The sequence below is a fragment of the Pogona vitticeps genome, chromosome 5 (assembly GCF_051106095.1).
Source record: "Pogona vitticeps strain Pit_001003342236 chromosome 5, PviZW2.1, whole genome shotgun sequence".
Lineage (NCBI taxonomy): Eukaryota > Metazoa > Chordata > Lepidosauria > Squamata > Agamidae > Pogona > Pogona vitticeps.
The window spans coordinates 172,878,159-172,899,637 of record NC_135787.1 but is presented as its reverse complement, the minus strand read 5'-3'; the positions used below and the strand labels follow the sequence as shown (position 1 = coordinate 172,899,637).

Here is a 21,479-nt window from a genome sequence, read left to right as displayed (position 1 = left end):
ATAAGGCAGAGAAGAGGGAAAACCCACTAAAGGACAAGCAAATTTGAAACATCCAGAAGAGAACAACGGAACTGATTTCACGCAAGGCTTACATTTGTCTTCACGTTCTCAACAGACACTTGAAGAGATATGTATAGAGGGTCAGATACCAAACACTTTCCCTTACCTCTAGCCATGGCTGCTCTCCTGGATGATTCCTGCCTAATTTCTTCCTGCTCCTAATGAAGCATTCTTTAATCTTTATTATTTATTTCTTTTTTTAAGGTCCCTGTGCAAAGGGGAAAGGGGGGTTTGAGGAATATTTGAAAACAACAACAACAACAACAACAACAACAACAACAACAACAACAACAACAACAACAACAACAACAACAACAGGGGAGAGGTTTGTGCCCCCTGTGGCTGCATGACCTGCCCCAAGTTTGGATCACAAGATCCAACCAGTTGCTTTATGCACGGTCAGGATTAGTCTGTCTGTCTGTCTAACCCAGGATGGTTAACAATGACTCCTAACCTGAAGATGCCAGGGGTGGAATCTCAACATCTCCAATTGCAAAGCATGTGCTTCACTGAGCCACAGCTATTCATGCTCCCTTAGGCATAAAAAGAGATCCTGGACTGCATGCTACATACTAAATGTGTAATGTCTTTAGCCCTAAGACTGCTTCCAGTCTTACAAGCATGTACTGAAAATATTAGTGTTGAAAAGTTTTGTGACCATACCAGTTTTTTCCCAATCAGCAGAAAAGCATAAAACAGAACAGAAGCCACCAAAGGCAGTTCCATTGTAATTAAAAGACTTTCTTTTTTGTTATATTTATATTCTGCACCATTATGAGCACATCCAAACTAATCTTAGAAGCTAAGCTGGGTCAGCATGGTTAGTACTGTACTTGGTTGGGAGGCTATCAGTGAATACCAGGGTTAGGAGAGATCCTTGCCCGAAAACCTGAAAAGCAACTGCCATCAGAGTTGACCTTACTGGCCTAAACCAATAGTCTATCTCTGTTTAAGACAACTTATGCTCTTGCATACTGGAGCATAAAATTCTTGTTGCCCTCCATATGTGAGCTAGGAAAGATCCTGACAGAATATCTTGGTTCCCGGTCAGTACGAAAGTTAATGAAATAAGATATAATTCCATAATAGGTTAACTGAGATCTTTGTACTTGAGTAGTAGTTAGTAATTATGTGTCACCAAGTTGGAATCAATTTGTAACAACCCTAATAGGGCTTTCAAGGTAAGTGAGATATTTAAAGAGTTGTTCCACCAGTTCTATGCCTCCAGTGAGTTTCCATGACTAAGCAGAGATTTGAACTCTGGTCTCCAGAGGTTTGAACTCTGATCTCCAGAGTCTTAATCAGAGTCCTAGGCAGTCATGCTATCCACTACATCACACTGAGTACCTTGCATCTGAGTAAGGTAGATAAAAATCCCAATGGATCTGTGTTATGTTTGTCTTATAGTGGTGGTCTGACTGAAGTGAAAGATTTTCCTCTGCCTCATGAGCTAACCAAACATATTTTTTGTTCATTAACGTGATTCTTCCTGTCATCTGTAGGTATTATATTGGCCGTCGAATGTATGTGGTGGTAGCTGAGCCAGAAATGATCAAATATATTTTGGAGGATGACTTCAGAAACTTTAGTAACAGAATGGTAAGTAACTAGTTAATAGGTAGCAGGGAGTTACTCTCTTCTGCTACAGACTGTTGCTGAGCTAATCTGGATAACCATAAACAGGCACAGGGCATGAAGATAACAGAGTTGCTGCAGGCCTAATATACATTGAGGGCCCCCACTGGGGCTTCACCAGAAGCTGCTTACTAGAGCAATGAGAAATTTTCCTCCAATGCAGCTAGTGGAGCAAGAAAGGAGGATCTTCATCAGGATTATAGCAGGGAAATAAAGGGGCTACAAAGCCCCTTCCCTTCCCAGTCCAGCTGACATGACACATCCTGTTTGCTTTTTTTAAAGTATGCAATTGCTAATTGTCTCATCCAGTCTGGACCGCAGCACACTTATCTTTCAAATGTGTGTCTTTGGTCCAGGCATAATGACAGTGACCTGTGTCTAGGGTAGCTGGATAAAGATATATGGAGTATTTTGAACATTTAAAATGTGTGATGCCAATGCTAGGCATTGTCCTGATATTTCTAATCAATTCTATTCAACAGTGAATGTTGCATCTTGCACATGTGATACACTTCTACCGTTTTGCTTCTAAGATTAGCAGCTTTCCTAATTTTGCCTTGGACAGGGAACATGTAGTGCACCCCAGAGTCAGTTGCGACATTCTTTGGTCTGAATCAGTTGTGCATTCTAGGAAGACTTAACACTTTTCTGCTGAGCTGACGGCATAAAGTGTCTTAAAATGTCACCGACTGAAATGCTGAGCTGCTGTTTGCCTCAACAATAAATAACATTTATCTTTGACATTGACACTGAATCTCTGTTGCCGTCACCTAACTCAGCCTTGCTCCCTGTGGCATTTGGGTTTATAATAAAATGCTCTGAATTAGCTTGGACTGAAAATTCAGGGCTGTTTTTATCATGGAGCAGATGGTGTAGTTCCTGCATCTCTGAGGTGCTCTGTTGTCCCATTTAGTACAGTTAGACTAATGGTTTCTGAATTTGGAAGCATGTTTATTTTGTATCCCACCCCTCCTTCAAGGAGCTCAGGTCTGGCTCATGCCATTTTTTAATCCCAAGAAATCTGTGAGGTGTCTTTGGTTGAAAGATGATTATTGATTCAAGATGTCCTAGGAAGGACAGAAAAGTTTGTTCTGCAGTGATTGTGAATAAGGCAACAGTAATGATTCAGGGTCAAGTGGATAATTTCAACTGGTATTTTCTGCAGTATTTCCCTTGTCTTCCTTTGGCACTTTTATATGTCTGTCTATGGTGTATTTCTTTGCTGCTATATAAGTATTTCTTAAAAATGATGTGCATTATTCCTTTATAAATTTTTTTACAATTTCATTTTAAAAAAAGGTTTAGGGAAATGAGATATGTTCGGTAACATACTGTTTTTCATCATTAATGAAGATGAAAATTTAAAGTAAACAATAGGTTCAAGCCCATTTATAAGTGTTTTTTTTAAAAGATACTGTTACAGACTTCATGACTAAGCAGAGATTTGAATAACAGCCCTCTCCAGATTAAACAACACTCTAATTACTACTCTACACTATCCAGGCCCAGGGGAGTCATATTACAGGCAGAGTCATATTCTCCTCTCTCTGCCTCCTTCAGATTTGCTCTTAGTTACTCTAGGGGAGTTTCAAACATGTTTTACACTTATTAGAAAAGAGTAATTATAACATAATGGACAATTGTTGTAGTATTAACTCAGCATGTTTTGGGAAAATGAAGTCCATATCCCCTTTCTGTATTGCCAGTTTCCTTCTGCACCTACAGTTCATAAACCAGTCTCTCTGTATTCAAGTGACATGAAATATATACCTCGATACTATGGAAGGACTTGCATGCCTTTGGGTGAAATTCCATCTCTGACCAGCTACCCATCTCTGAATGATCCTACCTCATTTCCAGCCTTGACATTTTTTTTATGGCTTCTACGCATGCAGGGCTAAGTTCTGTCATAGGCACCCTTCTCCCCTTTCAGGTCTTGCCAATGAATTTAATTAGTTAATTTAAGTAACTAGTACTTTGGTCCCTTCTTGTCCCATAGATTTAGGGTGGTGGGGCAGGACGCAATATTAAAACACACACGTGACAATGTGTTTGAAACAAAACCCAGTCAGCTGGTATAGCATTTGCCCTGAAACTTCACGCACATTATAAAATCTACACCTGGTTATGTCAAGCTAGAGGTCTAGAACCATTTTGCAAAAAAAATTGGGAAGAGCTCCCTTGCCTGTTGTAGGAGTGAGTGAAGATCTGTCAGCCAGGTCTAGGACCAAATAGCAGAGTCAAGGAAGCATGGGAGTCAGGGGGAACAGGAAGGGGCAAGGAGAGCAGATAGTAAAATTTATAAAGAATAACTTTATAAATGCTCATTGCATTCAGTGGAAACCCAGAGCTTTCACTGTAAGGGGAAAGCAGATAATTAGTTAACGACCATGACACTGCAAAGAACATTTTGCACATATATTTGTGAAGAGTCTCGGTCGTCCAGGTGAGCTTACTGTATCAGGAAGTTGAGTCATGGCAACTGGACTTCTTTCTTATTAGGTTGAAATGTTTTGCTCCTCATCCAGGTAGCTTCTTCAGTCATGAAGCAGTCCAGTTGCCTTGACTCCACTTCCAGACACATTTTGCACATGTGATCCAGACTGCTGGTTTTGTGCAGAGAGAGCACAGGAAAAAGTGAGTTTACCGCTCACTGTGGTAAAATGTGAACAATCTGAAGAACACTAAAGTGGCTTAAATGAAAAATATAGAGAGACGGTTTTAGTACAGCATTGAGGTATCAAGCCACAACACAAGATATAGTATCTAGTCTTGCCTTTCTGAAGGAGGGGCCTTCAGCAGTTTTAAAGCTACAGTCCGCTAGCTAGGGGATGATAGGATTCGTAGTCTGCCACCGGTTAAAGGTACCATCTTCAGGAGGGCTTGTCTAGTTTTTCTATATGTATTACTGCCTGCTTCGCTTACCTGTAACTTTTAAAGAATGTGTTAGACAACATCATACTCTATGTATTTGTTTCATACAAATGCAGGTAAGGTTTTTTTAATTATGCAGCTATCAGTGTTCTAACATAATTGTGTGTAAGGCCAATCATGATTTGGCAGGAGAGACAAGCTGGTAAATGGGAACCTTTCTATATGGTTTTATAGCTGTAAATGTACAGCTTTTAGGTGAGGTGATTTATATTCTTGAAAACGGTTGAAAGGAAGCAAAAAAAGAAGGGAGCAAACAAGAAGTTCAGTTTGTGAGGGTACAACATACTGTGTAAGAACAAAACACCTGTGTAGTGTTGTGCTTCTCCTTTTGTTCTGCTGATGAAATTGAGAACAAAGCCCTAATCTTTTTTTTGGGGGGGGGGAGAGTAAATGCTGACCACAAAGCTCTGTTAATACAAGAGATTCCTAAGCTGAAACATCCCTGCTGTTCTTACAGAGGGATTTTTTTTCCCTGACAGAGATTAAGGGCAACTTCTGTTGATGTAATTTAAAAAGTAGCCAGGAAATTATATTTCTGACTTTTATCCCAAAGAACCCAGGAAGAAATATAGACAATCATCTCTTCCACATTCCCAGTGTCCAAACAACTGTGGCATAGGATAGCCACACATCTTACTTTGCAGAGGTAACTCTCTGAAGGACTGTCAGAGGGTAATCATCGCTTTAAAGGTATCTTCTGTTTAAAAGGATGTCCACTTCAAATCAGTTTTAAGGAACAATAAAAAACCCTGCTGATTCCTCCCATCTTCATTTCAGAAATGAAATATTTCTGATCAATGACTTTAGACAATTGGAAGATCTAAACCCAGAAATACAACAAATAGTACTTAGCATGACTTATTTTTAATTTACATCCTAAATATGAACGAATAAGCTGCAACCGTATCTATTTTAGGGCAATGAAAAACTTTTCAGTTCAGGATTTTCCAGAAAACGCACATCTCTGAATTGGCTTCATAACCCACTTGAATGTTCTTGTGTACATGGCTATTTCTCAAAATGTTGGCCTTTAAAACACATTTTCCAAGTTATATTCATTTTTGCTGGTGATTTCTCTAAGGCAAAGCATTCTTGCCCACAGTGCTCTGTGACATGTGCCTTTTGGTGTACATTCCATATGCACATTTTGTGCACACTGTTCTGAATTAGATAAACTTCTGTATGGTTGTGTTACAAATTTTGGTAATAAAAAGGTAGAAAAGTTTAGAAACAGAGTTCCAATATAGGCATGGACAAGTGGATAAGTGTTTGTATCAGTGTAAACCACATACATTTCTTTCCTATACATAGATAAAACAGAGGGAGTGATTCTCCAAATTAAGGGACAGGAAACAGACATGGTCCTTGGAAGACAGGAACAGTTGGATCATTAAGTGTTGATCCTCAGGAGGTGAGCTGAGATTGTGTGTGACCTAGGATGTGGTGGCTAAAGGATCAGGGAAAAGGATCCAGGGCTGAAAGGAGGCAGGATGTTAAAGATGGAAAGAACATCAGTTGAAGCTGTCTGATCCTCCCTTTGCAGAACATTTCCCGGGCACTTAGCAAGTACATTAACAGGAGGGAATGAAAAAAGATAAAAATGGATGTTTCCGAAGAAATGTGAGATTTTTTTTTTTTTGCTTATTTGTGGGTTAATAAATAATCAGGTGACAATTTCGTGAACTTTGCTAAAAGGTTTGAGGGCTTTTTTCCTTTTATGTGGTCTCTCTTTAAAATCAAAGCTGCCTGTAATTGGGTGTCAGACTTTGGTGTCTTCATGAGAAGAATGACCTTAATCTGTTAAATGTGCACTCACTAGAATACCTTGCTTGCTGGAAGGTATTCAGAAGAAATCAGTTTAGTTTAATCTGATGAGAGACCTCTTGGAAGATTCTAATTGGTTTACTACCTGGAAGAACAATTCAGTGGTTAAAAAGAGGGAAGAGAAAATCCCTTCTTGAGCATTAACCCAGTGCTTTCCAAGTGAAATTCTGCATCAGTTTTTTTGTTTTTGTTGTTAAATAGCAGGCTGAAATGTTTGGATAGTTACACAATAACAACTCACTATTGACAGAATGTCTAGGATTTTATTCACTTATTGAAAGTTCATTTCTCTTTTCCTTCAAATGAGGTCAAAGATGGCTATCAAAGAAAAGTATGTAATTTAAGATCTCTGTCATGTAATTATAAATTTCAACAAGAAACACAAAACAAAAGCAAAAAAAAAAGCAAGCAAACAAAGACATTGTGGCATCTTAAAGACTAACTGCTATATTTTAATGTAAGCTTTCATGGGGACCCTTATCTTAAAACCTGGTATATGTTACCCTGTCCTCCCTGTATTCTGACTCTTATGTCTGACAAAGTGGTCATGTTCCACAAAAGTGTACATTAAAATATAGCAGTTAGTCTTTAAGGTGCCACAATGTCTTTGTTTGCTTTTTTTGTTTTGTTTTGTGTTGAAATGCTTGCACAGACTAAAATGGCTTGCAACTTCAAAGACTGTAATTATAAATATAATACAAGATAAATTAAATAGATTTAAAGCATCAGACAAATTCAGAAATGCTCAAATTCAGTCCATGCACACGAATCAAGTCATTTTTATTTATTCAGTATTTAAAACATTTGGTAACCTGCCTTCGAACCAAGTGTCTCCAAGTCATTTTCCAAGATGTAGTAAAAGCAACACAGTGACCTATTATGTAAAAACCACCCACCAAAATTACAAACTCATTATACATAATAATTAGCTGCAACATTAATTGTAACAGCAGAAATGGGAGGAACTAATTAGAATGAGGGATGGAGATGCATACTTTTCTTAGACATCATAAACTGAAAGAGGATGGAATTCAATTAAGGTTGGAAAAAGGAGGAAATGATAGAAGGAGGAAATGATAGAAGTTGAAAGATTCATTCATCCCAAACAACATCCAGAAGATAGTGGACTTAATTTGGCTTCTAAAATCCAATATGGAAGGGCAGACACAATTTTTTCCCTATGGAGGAAATTCTGCAGGCTTGGTTCTGCTGCAGGTAAAGACCTGTCCTCTATTGCCTTTGAACTTCAAACAATGAAGGGAGACAAGACAGAGTCTTCAAATGGCTAAATTCATATGGAAACAAGAAATTCTTGGTCATGGTTTCTGTATTGATACAACCTGGGGGCCAGTGAGAAATTCCATGGCAAAACTGGGGCCAGTGTGGAGGTTTGAAAAGTTACTGTTTTGGATCACAATTTTTGGAATTCCCCAGCAGTCATGGTCATCATCCACACTGTTCTCAGAGATTCCAAGAATTGCAGTAAATAAAAAGATAACTTTCCCAAAGTCTGCTCATGCTGAATTCTTGTGAAATGAGGGAGTAGGAGCAAGTTAAAACTCATATGGGTAAGTGGAAGGGAAACAATGCCCTTCTCTACTCATGCTTTCATTTCCCTTTCCCAAACAACTTATTCTATTTTTCTCCCAATGGGATTCTGAGAGTATGTCCTTCCAGAAGAAAAGCGGCTATTTGAAAAGGAAATTTGAATGGGAATCCAAACTAAAGGGGTGGGAGGGGAGTCAAATATCACTCACTCTCACTTTTTTATAGGGAGTGGGTTGGATGTGGCCACCATGATGTTTCCTTGTGCTTTGACAGTGCCAGATCTTCAAAGAAATCACATTTGAATGTTCTTCAGAAGAGTGCTTGAAGCTTTCTTCCCACTCTTCTGTGATGATTTTTGAAGGCACTTATTAACTGTTTTGTGCAGCATTTACAACAGCAATGAAGAGGCCTGCAGTTCCAAACTCTACAACAAGGTTCCCTGCTGAGATACCCAGGTTGTGAAGGCAACGAAATATAGCCAGCGCCGTGCTAATTTCCTGCCAGGCTAAATAGATTTCATTTTTACCCATGTAATCACTAGGTAGGCGGTAATGACCTCATATTTTTCCACTTAATATACATTTGCCTAAACTGAATGCTGGACTCATATTTTTTTATTTTATGTTAATTTATGTAGGCTTGAACTTTGAAACACGTCCAGTTCTGAGGGACAAAGTAAGAACTAGTACATAGATTTCATTTCCACAAAGCAAGGCATTGATTTTAATTTAGATTAACACAAACATTTGCAGTGAATCATAGCTGGCTATACAAACCTTGTTCACCTGTTCCTTGTTTGTGTCCTGTGTGAATGATTTTAGTGTTTAGAGCACCGAATTTTCTCATTCTCTATTTGGTTAGTTACCACAGGTTGTTCCATTGGTATTCCTTAAAATAATTTGTATGGTAAAAGATTAGATTTTAACCAGAACAGGTTCAGTCTTGATCCCTGCCCTTCCTCAAAGACATAAACTAATTCAAGCCAGCTTCCTTAGAGGAAGATGTATTTATCCCACTGCTCATTTCCAGACTTTTCACATATAATTGCAGCCATAACTAAACAACTCTTTGTCAAGCTAGTCTTTTGTGCTTTCAGAGAATCTTTATACTTGTTTTTGTGAGAGCAGAGAAACAGTTTGAGGTCTTGATACTGAAGAAGGGGTCAAACATTTTCCCCTATTTGCTTTTCCCTATTATCACCCCTGTGGCTGTTTTTCCCCTATAGAGTAAAACATACATGTACAATGAATTTTCAAATCATGGAATTCAGTGATGGTGGATACCATCTTGGATGGCTCTAAAAAGGATTAGATGAATGAAGATTAAGGTTGTTAATACAAAAGCCAGTGGCCTAGGACTCAGAGGAGACCTGGGTCAAAATCCTTTTGGGCATGGTAAATCACTCCTTGAACATCTCGCATACCTGAAGAACCCCGTTCAGGTTGTCATACGTGGGACGCAAGTTAACAGCCACAAGCATAATCAGTGGCTATGATGGCTACATATCATGTACAATACCAAACATAGGATGCTTCTGTGTATCAGTTGCTAAGGAATTTGAGGTAGAAGGTGCAGTTAAATTCATGTCTTGATGTTGTGTTCTCCATAACCGACTGGTTAGCCATGCTATCATCAGAATGTTGGATCAGATACACATTAAGTTTGGCTTTTCTTATATTCCTAGATTTTTTTTCCTGCTTGCAGCGAACAGCAGCTGTGTGTGTCTTATGGCTGAGTCTGTGTTTCTGTGGGTGGATGTAATTTTAACTGGTAAAATTAACTGTACAGAAAGAGTGCCACATGTAGCATCCACCCCATACAATAATAACAACAAATCTTATGAAAGGTCCTGGTCCTGAATCTCCTTTAAATATCTGGTTTAACTATCAGAAGAATATGATGGGGCCATGGAGGAGTCTGGTCAATTTCAGCCTGATTAATGTATTTATTTGCTAGTTTTCATAGGGAAATATCTGAATATTCTACAAGTAAAGATGCTACTTGGGTCCATTGAGAGAAAAGCAGCATAGAAATGAACTAACTAAAGTGCAAAGAATGCAGCGGCTGACCATATAATAACTTTTTTTTCTGTGTAACAAATAGTTTACTCATTACTTTTTCTTATCACTGTTGGAGTGGAGGTAAAATACCTTGCAACGAAAATAGTAACAATTTGTTTTGTGGGAGTTTTTTTTTTAACAAATTACAACAAAATGCTCAAAAATGCTTTTTAAAAGTAATTTTTGAAGCTCTTGATATTGGCATGTGCTCAATGGCCTTATAGATTTATGTTCAATTAAATTAGATGGGTATCTGACTTTAGAATCAATTACAGTAATTCTCAAGGTGATGGATGGCACATTGTAGTTATCAACATAACATATACAAAGCCGAGTACATACAACCTACAACAACCTTAGTCCTCTAAAGGCTCAGTGGCTGTGATCCAGCAAAAATTAATCACAGCTAATATCTGCTGAGAACCATGGAAATAAGATCTGCTGCCTTGTACTATGTGTATCTTTACTTTGAAGTGAGTCTCAGTTTGTTCAATAGAGATCACGCCTTTCAAGTAAGTGAACATCAGACTGCAGCCGTATTCATGACTTATAATAAATTCTGTTGCTTTTAATTTGACTTAATTGCCACTTAGTTTGACTGGGCTCTGTCCAGTGTGTTAACGTTGACCACATTATGTCCACTCTTGTATGCATAGTTAAGCCATATTTTTAACAGAATTTAAGTATCACAAATCAAGAAAAGACAGCACCGAGCAGTTCTTCCTCTAATTACCCGTACTATATCCTGAACTCTGCGTGGTTACAGGAGGTTGTAAAAGGAACATTCCCATAAACTATTCATTAATTGGACACAATATTAAACTTTAGAAATGATTAAATAAAATGCTACCTTCAAAGTGCCTGATTTATTTTCCTCCTTGCCATCTTCAAAATGTTAATTGTATGAATGTTAAGCAAAGTTAAGTATACATCTTTATAACTGGTAGTAGTGATTCTAGGCAATGCTTATATAGTATAAAATTATGATGTAATAATGTTTTACAGAAACCAGCCCAAGTTTCCAGGTAATTTATGTTTTTTTCCCTCCTCAAAGGCCATAGCTCTCAAAACATTACTGAGAAGTTTCAGTCACCTTTCCCATTAAGATTAACATTCTGATTTTATAAAACCGTAGGTTTCAGAGTTGTAGATGTGGTGGTGGTGGACTATAACTCAATAGCCGAACATGTGTTTTGTATTAGAAAAGATTCCTAGTTCATTCCCTGCCATCTCCAGTTGAAAAGGATTCTGTAGCATGTGATGGGAAAGATGTTTCTTCTTCCTGAGACCCAGGAGAACCACTGTACGTTCCTTCTGTCTGTGTTTCTTTCATATGGTGTTTATGGCTGTGGCAAAAAAAGAGATTGAAAATGGCTGGTTTAGACCATCACTTATAGTTATACACTGAGCATATATTATGTTGTCCTAAATAGGCTCTTCGTCTGCCCCAGCATAGCACTCCTAATAGTCAGCTGTTTGGTTTCCCAGCTATGTTATATCTTTCTTTCTTTGAAGGAAAAACTACAAATAATGTTTCGGCACCTTGAACTCTTACAGGTTTTTGTGTCTCAGTCATCTTAGGATACTCAACCCACTTTATCACAAGTGTTCTGTGCCCAGAGACAACATGTCCCAACTAAAAATGTTAGCTGCAACAAATTATTTTTGAGGGTAATGAGAGCACAATGATGTCATTTTTGGGAAGCAATAATAGGAGTAACCTTTAATACAATCAATAATGATTACTCATTGTTTCTTGAGTGTTTGGTGTTGGAGATCATTTGGATGAATTTTTTATTTTTAACTAGTATAATTTACAAAAAAAAACTTCAGAATACTATGTTATTCTTAAATATAACAAGTACTAAATATTATATTAGCTTTTGAAAGAACCCAATGATGTGCTAATTAGCAGTAATGTTTGTTTGCTATGGCCATTTTATGGTGCCTAGATAAAATAAAAGAAGAAATTGTTTGTCAAGGTGTGGTTAAAATGGATGGTGTAAAGATAAATTTTAGGATTAATTCCTTCCTTCTATTATACATTGCATATATCATACTGATTCCCGTGGAACCTAATGCCACATTGAATAATTTTGGCTATTACATGGCAGCTGCTGAATAGCAATTATCCATCATCATATTCTGTACAACTGTGCTGGACCATTTGCATGCAGCATCTGTATACTGTTGTCATCTGATGACTTAGGTCAGTGATGGTAAACCTTTTTGAACCCAAGTGCCCAAACTACAACATTAAATCAACTTATTTATTTTGAAGTGTCCACACTGTAATTGAAACCCGAATACTGAGATTTTAGTTTAGAAAAAACAATTGCTCCTGCACTGCAGGTGTTAAATGCCCCCCCATGGGCTGCATTAACAAAGAAATACTTTCTGCTCCTCCAATCCCCCATTGGGCTAGACTGATCATGGTTGCCATTGCACCCCTCTGCTGGACCACTGCACCAGCAGAGGGGAGTGCCAAAATCTGGGATCGGAGGATGGGTAAGTAATTATCTATTGTGCCCACAAAGAGGGCTCTGTGTGCCAGCTGTGGCATGCGTGCAGTAGGTTCACCATCACTGACTTTAGGTGGTGGGAGGCTGCATTGATGCAGATTAATCAAACAGATTACCATGCCAAGAAACATGTGAACCCAAGGGCTGGGGTCATACAGCCTAGTAGGCTAGGGATCTTCTGGAAAACTGCAAGATGTCAAATTTGAAGGGTACACCCTTCCTCCAAACTTGTGAGATTGACTGGCCCTAGGAAAAGGCAACAATAGACCAGGCCTCCGGGGGAGAGCAGAAGGAAGATAGTCAATAGGTAGCTGAGGCAGCTAAAGGCAAGTCTTGGTAGACGGAGCCTCAGTGTGCAGTCAGGGGATCACGTGGGCAGACCAGGCCTTCCCTGGGAGTTCTCAGGCCTCAAAGATGAAATACAGAAAGCCAGCTTATGCTTTTGTATTTGTCTTTCTGTCTATTTATAACACTTCTGATTTGTTTTCATAGCCCCGACGATGGAGCTGATCCCCTGTGTAGGAGGGGAGAGCCTGGCAAAGATGTCAGTGTTATAATTATTTCTTGTATTATTTTCACATAATGTGTTACAGAGTTGATTTGGAGGCACATTCTTGCCTCAAATGCAAAATGGTTAGTTACAGCTTCAGCTTCCAATGTTGGCAAGCGGCGTGCTGGCGCATGTGCTTGGAGCGCTCATGTTTGTGGCAGGAGCAGGTAAACACAAATTTCTCGTTGGTTTATTATGTCAGCCGAATGTGAGGACAGCTGCCACTCTGCTTTGTTTCTGTCCAGACAAACTAGCTTCATGTTTGTTTGTGAATTTCTCCTTTGGTTTGTCAGGACAAATTCATAGTATTCATTATGTCTGGGCTTGACAGAGGGGAGGAAAAAAGTAAACGCTGGAATGAAACTATGAGCAGGGGTGATTGAGCAACCTATACTAGCACACTGCTCCTCTAGTGTAAGCCTTCTAATTTTCTAATGTTCCATCTAATGTTCTGTCCTGCTGCATGAGTGCCTCGCTCCATGTGCGTGGGGGTGGGCAGGGCTTCATTTGCAACGGGAAGTTAACCAAACCAGCTGCCCATCCGCAGCCCCAATGGAGCTCCGGGTAAGCGTGCATGCGTGCAGCTTTTAGGGAACATTGTTCTCTACCCATTAGGGCCTGCGCAGTGCACAACAACAACAAAAATAGAAGCACTTAGAAACACAGTAGACAGAATCCCACTAAATATTTTCTCCTATGTAAGTGCTGCAGCATATCTCAGAGCAGCCAACATCACTAGGTTTTGAGTCCTGGATTGAATTCCTAGTAGTGTGCTTGTTGCATGACTTGGAACATAGCTAGGAATGTCATTTAGGGACTCTTTAATTAGCAACTATTTACTGCTGTGAGTTAAGCCATTGCACTTAGACAGATGTAACTATTGAGTTGGACTCTGGCCACTTTTAAAATCCTATTTAAAAGTTTAAAAAAACCACGTAATTTTAAAAGCCACCAACTTTAAAAGCCAACATTCTATTAAAAACCTCACAAACAATTCTTAGTGCCAGCTCTAAAACCATCTGAAGAAGTACTCTGAAGTCCATGAAAGCTAAAGTTAAATAAAACTTGTTAGTCTTTCAAGTGCACAAGGACCCTTGTTATTGTAGCTTTAAAACAGCTTCAAACACCGAAGGCCTTATAAACCAATAGTCTTGGCCATTTAGCAAAATTCATCTGAGACACAGCCAGCTTGACTTCTCTTCCAAGGAGAGATGCTATGAATACTCAGTAATTTTTTGTTGGTTTTCCATGTTTTGCTATACCAAGACTCCTCGTTGAGATTCCTCAGCCGGATTCTGCTCCTTTTACTGTCTTTTCCAATGAGTCCCTTGCAGAAAAGATGCCATTCGTATAAGAATTACAACAGTCCTGTGCAAGCATCTGTTCTACCCTGACCAGGTGAATCCTGCACAGGAAAGATGTTGTTTGCATCATCATAATAGTCCTAATCCAACCTGATATTTATTTCATGAAAAAAGGACCACCAGACTTGAGAGACATCAGGGGAAATTTCCCATGCAATTTCTCAGGAAAAGAAATCTTGTGCAGATAAAATCAACCTGTGAGACGGAAGGGTGGACTTTCTTCCTCAGCTTCTCTGTGAGCATGGGAGGTAGAGAGATTCACAGTCATATTTGGGATTCAGTTCCACAGTTAAGATGCTGTTACAGAGACAGCCCAGTGTTGTGTACACGCCACTCTAGCCTCCCAGGATGGGAACCATAACAGGGCTTTTATTGAGGATCACATTCCAGTCAGGTTCATACAGGAGTAAGTGTTCTTTAGATATCCTGCCCCTAAGCCATTTAGAGTTTTGTGCGTCAGAACCAACACCTTCAATTGAGCAGGGAGCTGGGAGATAAATTGGAAGCAGTGCAGATGGCTCGAAACAAACCATCCTTTTGCAAAACTCTTTATAAATTTCTTCTCCCCGTCTTTTTCTATTTATGTCGGTCCATTCCTACAAGGTGTCATGCCGAGGCAGCACCACAGAGATCAGGGGGCAGCCTGGCCTCAAGTGCTAACCTGGTCACCATATCATAACATCTGGTGTAAAATTTAGCAGCACACCCATACAGGCTTGCAATAGGAGGGAGCAATGTTTAGGTTTGACTCAGTGGATTATGTTTCTTTTTACAACAGCAACAATAATAATTCTGTGCTGTCGAATCAGTTCTGATTTATGGTGATCCTTGCCAGGGCTTTCTAGGTATATAGAGAATGGTTACCATTCGCTTCTTGTAGGGGCAGTTTGAGTCTATGAAGCTTGTCCAAGGCTACATAGGCTGGCTCTTCTCCTGGAAGCAGAGCAGGGAATCTGGACTCCCAGCCTCTGGCTCCACCTAATTCACTGAACTGAACATGTACAGTACTTAGAAGCATACACTGTGAGTACAGCATGCGGAATGTGCAGGTATATATGGCTACTAGTAAGCCACAATTGGCCATAGCTCTTTCTGAAATATATGCTTGTTATTGTTACATATCCAGATTTGTTGCCATGTAATGTGTGAAATGGCCCTCAAAGCAGGCAATTCTTAATTTTTTTATATAGATTTATAATCATTATAGTAATTTATCATTTCTGTTCTGTTCTTCTACTGGTATACTTGGAGCTAATTAGGTAAATAAAAAGAATTCCATAATCATAAAATAGAGTAAGCAATTAATTAAAATGGCAATATCAGACAATAAAATCAGGCAGCAGAACATTTAAAATTACCCATTAAATAAAAATAGCTGAATATATCCTCAGTTTCTGATGCAAAATTTTCGCAGAAGGGGTAGTTCTCAATTGGGAAAGTAGTCTACAGCCATGACATCTACTACAGAAAACATTCTGTTTCTCAGTTAATGGAAATTGTGCTTGTATCCCCAGCCAGTCTCTATAAGGGAGCTTAACTGAAATCCCGTTGTGTACCATAATAAGCCATAACTAGAGTGGGCCCATCTGAATCAATGAAATGGACCTTATGGAGGTGTTGAGTCACCAAATCCCTCACTGGCTCAAAGGACCTGTTCTAGTGCAACTTAATAGGTTAAGCAACAGAATAAATTAGCCCACATAAACTTAATTTATTAGCTGCCACCTCCTTTCACCCACCCAGGATGAATGGCGCCTCTGCTTTCCAAGAGATGGGAAGAAGTCTGTTTGAATGAATTTGCTTTATTGTCATTGTACTTCCGTACAATGAAATTAAATTTAACGTTGAAGGCCTGTCTCCTTTCCTGGATCCAGGAAGTAAGTTATGCAACAGGAGAAACCAGAAACAGTCCTAGGCTAGGAATCCCTTTCTTCCCCCTTACCCGAGGAAGATTTTTTTTTGGTATGTTAACACAGTGGTCTCCAACCTTGGGCCTCCAGATGTTCTTGGACCACAACTCCCAGAAGCCTTCACCACCACCTCTGCTGGCCAGGATTTCTGGGAGTTGAAGTCCAAGAACATCTGGAGGCCCAAGGTTGGGGACCACTGTGTTAACAAATGGAAGGCATAAACAGACTGGATTATTTCTAAAATGGAATTAAGCTTTACTTCATTTTAAAAGAAAGGAATTCAACATGTTTGGACATCAATTAATATGAGGTGAAAAAAATAATGGAGACAGATCTTTGGGCACGAGTAAAAATGATACAAAGAACAAGAAAAATATATTAGGCACCTTTGAATAATCAGTGCAGCTCGACAAAATCATAATATTTGACACATCTAGCTTGTAAAAGCCCTGATTCTAGTTGTAGCATCTTCTCAACTCTCCCCCTCCCATTGTCCTGAGGATCATCTCTTCCTTGTGCCCAGCTTGGAAGCATCCAAGAACAAAGGAAATTCTTGCTGAATATTTTAAAAACCCTCAATCAGCCTAATTGGCTGATACATATGAGTCGTTAGTAGAAGCCCCACTGCTATCACAAACTGCCTCCCCCCCCCCCCCCGCCCAGGTGTTAACCTTCTCCAACCCTTTCCAGGTATGCATGTTGTAAGCTAGCAACATACCCATTAGGGCTCTTGGCATATGTTGCTGCTTAATGACAGGGCTGAATTTGCTGTCATGGCAGAACTGGTGTAGAAATTACGGCATGCCTATGTTGCTGTTTTTGTTTGCAACTTTTAAAAATAAATTAATTAGAACTGTCTCCTTGTGACTGAGGTCAGTGGCATTTTTGCTAGGCGCACCCTGTGTTGAACTCTTTACTTCATTCTTAGGATGCTGCTCTTGCAACAATGTACAATGATCCTTCACTGGACCACTGGATGACCGGCCAGTATAGTACGTGAGAAGCTGGCACACATGAGATGACCTGTCGTTTGGAACAATAGCTGAGGGACGTACTGTAAGCAGGAAACCTAATATTTGAAAAATGATTCAAAGGAGTAAAGCTCTTCAATAGAGGCAAAACAGTATAGTAGTCCAGGGTGTTGTAGGAATCCCGTTTCCTTCATATATACCTCTTGAAGTTGTTTAGATAAAGCTGTATAACAATGGCATTATCTAATTGGTCTTTTTGGGAAATGCTCTTAATGGTTGTTTCCTTTGCTTTCTCTTTATGGGAAGGTCAAGAGGATGGCAGTGATAATTGCAAAGGTTTTACAGCACATTGTCATTATCTGAACTAGTCTCATTTTTTTTTCATTCTTGTGTGTTGCCTTCTCAGGCAAGTTGGGCAACTCCAGATGCAGTAATATTACATAGATTAATTTAGAATAAAGGCTGCTCACAAGTGCCACTGTCCACTGATACCCGTGGGTAAGCCCAGAAGGATTGGGGAAGCCAACTATGCTAAATCTAGGGCCAAGAGTCATGTTCGCTACACAGTCTCATAAGAACAATACAGTGATGCCTCGCTTAACGGCGATAATCCATTCCAGGAAAATCGCTGTTAAACAAAAACATTGTAAAACGAAAATAAAATGCCATGAAACGCATTGAAAACGTTTCAATGCCTTCCAGTGGGCTTAAAACTCACTGTCCAGTGAAGATCCTCCATACAGTGGCCATTTTCGCTGCCTGTATAGCGAGGAATCCGTCCCTAAACACAGCGGGGAGCCATTTTATTTACCCGGTGGCCATTTTGAAACCACCGATCAGCTGTTGAAAAATTGTTTTGTGAAGAATCAGTTCCCGAAGCAGGGAACCGATCATCGCAAAGCGAAATTCCCCCATTTGAACCATCGTTTTGCGATCGCAATTGCAATCACAAAAAGATCGTCTTAAAGCGGATTCGTCGTAATGCGGGGCAATCGTAAAGCAAGGCACCACTGTAGTGCATACGAATCTATCTATTAGCAAACCAGCCATTGCACTCTCCTTTGTCTACTGGTTACTGCAAGTGATGGGATGCCCAGTTGCTGGCCCTTGCTGTGTGACACAGGTGGCAAGCTGAAGAGGAAAAGTGCTTGCATGATTGCTCTGATGAGTGTTTGCTCCAGCAGGATTTTGGCCTGCATGGTTAAAGGTGCAAAGCAATAATTCAGCTTCAAAGACTCTTGTGACACTTTTAAAACATGCTTAAGTTGCATCCCATATATTTGTTTTAGGCATCTACAGCAAAGCTTGGGAAAGTTACATTTTTGGACAGCATCACAATTTCCCCCAGCCAGCACCATGTTTGAAAACTGCAATTCAAAGAAGAAAGCTTATGGAACTCTGATCTTTAGCCTATTTTGTATCTTAAATAGACAAATATAGGATAGTATTAGAAGTGTGCTTAGGACTGCAACCTTATTCTCCTTATTCTGCTTTAAATACATATGGGAACAAAGTGTGTTACTGAGATTAGTATGCACTCTGCCCTTCTTTACTTCTTATTTCTTTTCCTTTCCCTCCTTCTGTTGTCCCCATGACCTGAATTGTAAACTTCTAAGCTTCTTCAGACAGAGAACTGTCTTCTTACCCTTTGCAAAGCTCCACGATTATTTATGGTACTATGTTCGCATATTATTCTTATACTTACCAAGTACTTTCTCTTCTTTATAAAGTACCTGGAACGGAACTAATACTGGAGTCAAAAAACGACTTATCCATTAAAAACAAAATAATTTTTAACATTTGCGATGATGCAATGCCAGTTTAAAATCTAGCTCAAGCCAGACAATTACACAACATGCTTTGCCTTGCCAGTCAAGTGTGTCAGGAAGGAGTACTCCATGGGGAGGGCATTGCAATCCAGAAATCCCTGCTCTGTGCCCACTTATGTCTAATTTCAGTAGAGGCAGGCCCATGCATGGATCAAGGCCTAAATTTCTATATTGCTCTGAAGTGGCTGCAAAGTGCATACAGGATAGGGTTCTATTTCTGTTGAGCTATTTCTCTTTAGCCTTCAATATGCCCACAATAACACACAGTCTTTTTTTCTCCACGGTACAAAATGTTATTGTCAAGTGTTTAAAGTGCCTGGCGATGAGATTTGGCTGTGGTTTAGGATAGCTTTGTATGAAAGTATTGGCAGAAGAACCTGTTATCATCATGCAGTGGGCATATCATGGTCTTCCTGCTCTCAAGAACAAAACGAAATGCCTTGATGTTAAAATATTTTTGGCTGCACTTTGCTCATTACTATATGAATGTCAGCAAGTTCGGAAATACTTATTCAAACAAAAGACTCATGAGCAGACTTCTGAGGGAAACTCTAGTTAGAAAAGTACTTTAATTATGTGCTTAAGTCCCATTAGTTTCAGTAGGGCATGAAGATTTGTTTAAAGCTAAGCATGTCGAGTTCGGCTTCATTTGTCTGAATGGCCTGGAGGACATCCAGAACATCTGGATAATCAGAGGGTTTGAAGTGCTGTTTACATTGCCATATGATCTCAAGAGAGACATCTAGTGAACCTGAACAAGGACTTTCCACTTAGGATTTTGGCATTTCTACAGATTGTGCTTTGATGATACTGCTGTTTTTACTTCTATTGCAAAATTAGAATCTAGGTATCGTAAAAAAAAAATACTTGGAACATGGCTCCTATCAAGTGAACCTAGAATTAATGTTAAATCACCTGTTCTCAATCTGGTGCCCACCAAAAATTTTGGGCTACATCTATGATTCACCACTAGCATGGTGGTGGGTGATGGGAGTTGTGATCCAACACATTTTGAGAGCACCAAGTTGAGCAAGATTACATTAGATGGAGAAAATAAGAATGATGGATGAATTCAGCTGAAAATTTTATGTGTCCTGTAGCATTAATTAAATGTTAATGTATTTCACAAGGTGTGGAAAATACAGTATATATGTGTTTACCTTGGGCTGCTATCAGTGTAAATATGGTCCCTTTACAATAATGGAAGAGACAAGATTGCACTCATTATTTAAGGCTTCTTAGAAGCTTCTTTCTCAAGGAATGTTTCAACACATTTCTGTTATGTTTCTGGTGCTTTGGTGCCTTGCTACATAAATTACCACAGAAATTATGGCTGTTTCCTGGAACATTTAGCACTGGTGAGGCGAAGAGCTTCTTCATATGATCAGGAGGAACCTTGTGACAGGGCAGGCTAGACGTTATGTCAAGGTGAGGAGAGCCACCCTGTGGAAAGGCCTTGCCATAATGCATGAAGTAATATATAGACTGGTCTTTCCAGCCAAATAAATAATTTGAGCACCACTTCGCGGATAATTTTTTTTTTAAAAAAAGGCATTTATATGAGATTTTAAAAGTGTATCTTCCAAGTCTAGAGTATTGATGTGAAAAGCAGGTGTAATGGATATATATGCGCATCGAACAGCTGGGTTTGGTTGCAGATCTTTGTTGACTGTAAACTTGGTGGTAAATCCAGGTGTGTTGTTTTGCAATCTGGAACAATGAGTCTGGGTGTTAGTGAGGTTGAGCCCGAATCCCACGGAATCTGTCCCACGTAGCAGAGATCATAAACCACAGTGTTCGTATATTTCTGTTCTTTCCTACACAAAAATATAAAATTCATCCCCTCTCTCTTTCACTCTGTCTCTCTGTGTTTCTTTGAAATATGAGGGTAGCTTCCTGGTCCAGAGATGGGGAGCAACAACACAAAAAAATGTGTCTTATTTCTGAGGAAAATTATTTCCATGTATATATTTTTTAAATTAACATTTACATCCCACCTTTTGCAGGGTCTCCTAGTGATCACCGTGTCTAGGTGACATTGAACTTGGATTTCCCCATTCCTAATCTGAGTCTTGACTACCATATCAATCTGGTACATGTGAAGGGTACACGTCCCTCTTTAAAAAAGGAAAGAATGTTGACTTTTAGAATTGATACGGTTGCTATATTTTTTTGAGAATCTGTTACAGCTTGGAAGTAATATGTTGAAGATGACAGCATTATCTCTAAAGCAGCGGTCCCCAACCTTTTCGGGACTGCAGACCAGCTGAAG

The 21,479-nt window shown here is 39.4% G+C and overlaps 1 protein-coding gene across 2 annotated transcripts in view; it reads left to right on the top strand.

The window, feature by feature from the left end:
• Positions 1-21,479, top strand: part of TBXAS1 (thromboxane A synthase 1) — a 311,542-nt gene that overhangs the window by 149,478 nt on the left and 140,585 nt on the right. For both annotated transcript variants that reach the window (XM_020800497.3, XM_072999994.2), the window contains exon 5: positions 1,563-1,659. In XM_020800497.3, the coding sequence (XP_020656156.3) occupies positions 1,563-1,659 (97 nt within the window). The remainder of the gene's footprint in view (positions 1-1,562; positions 1,660-21,479) is intronic.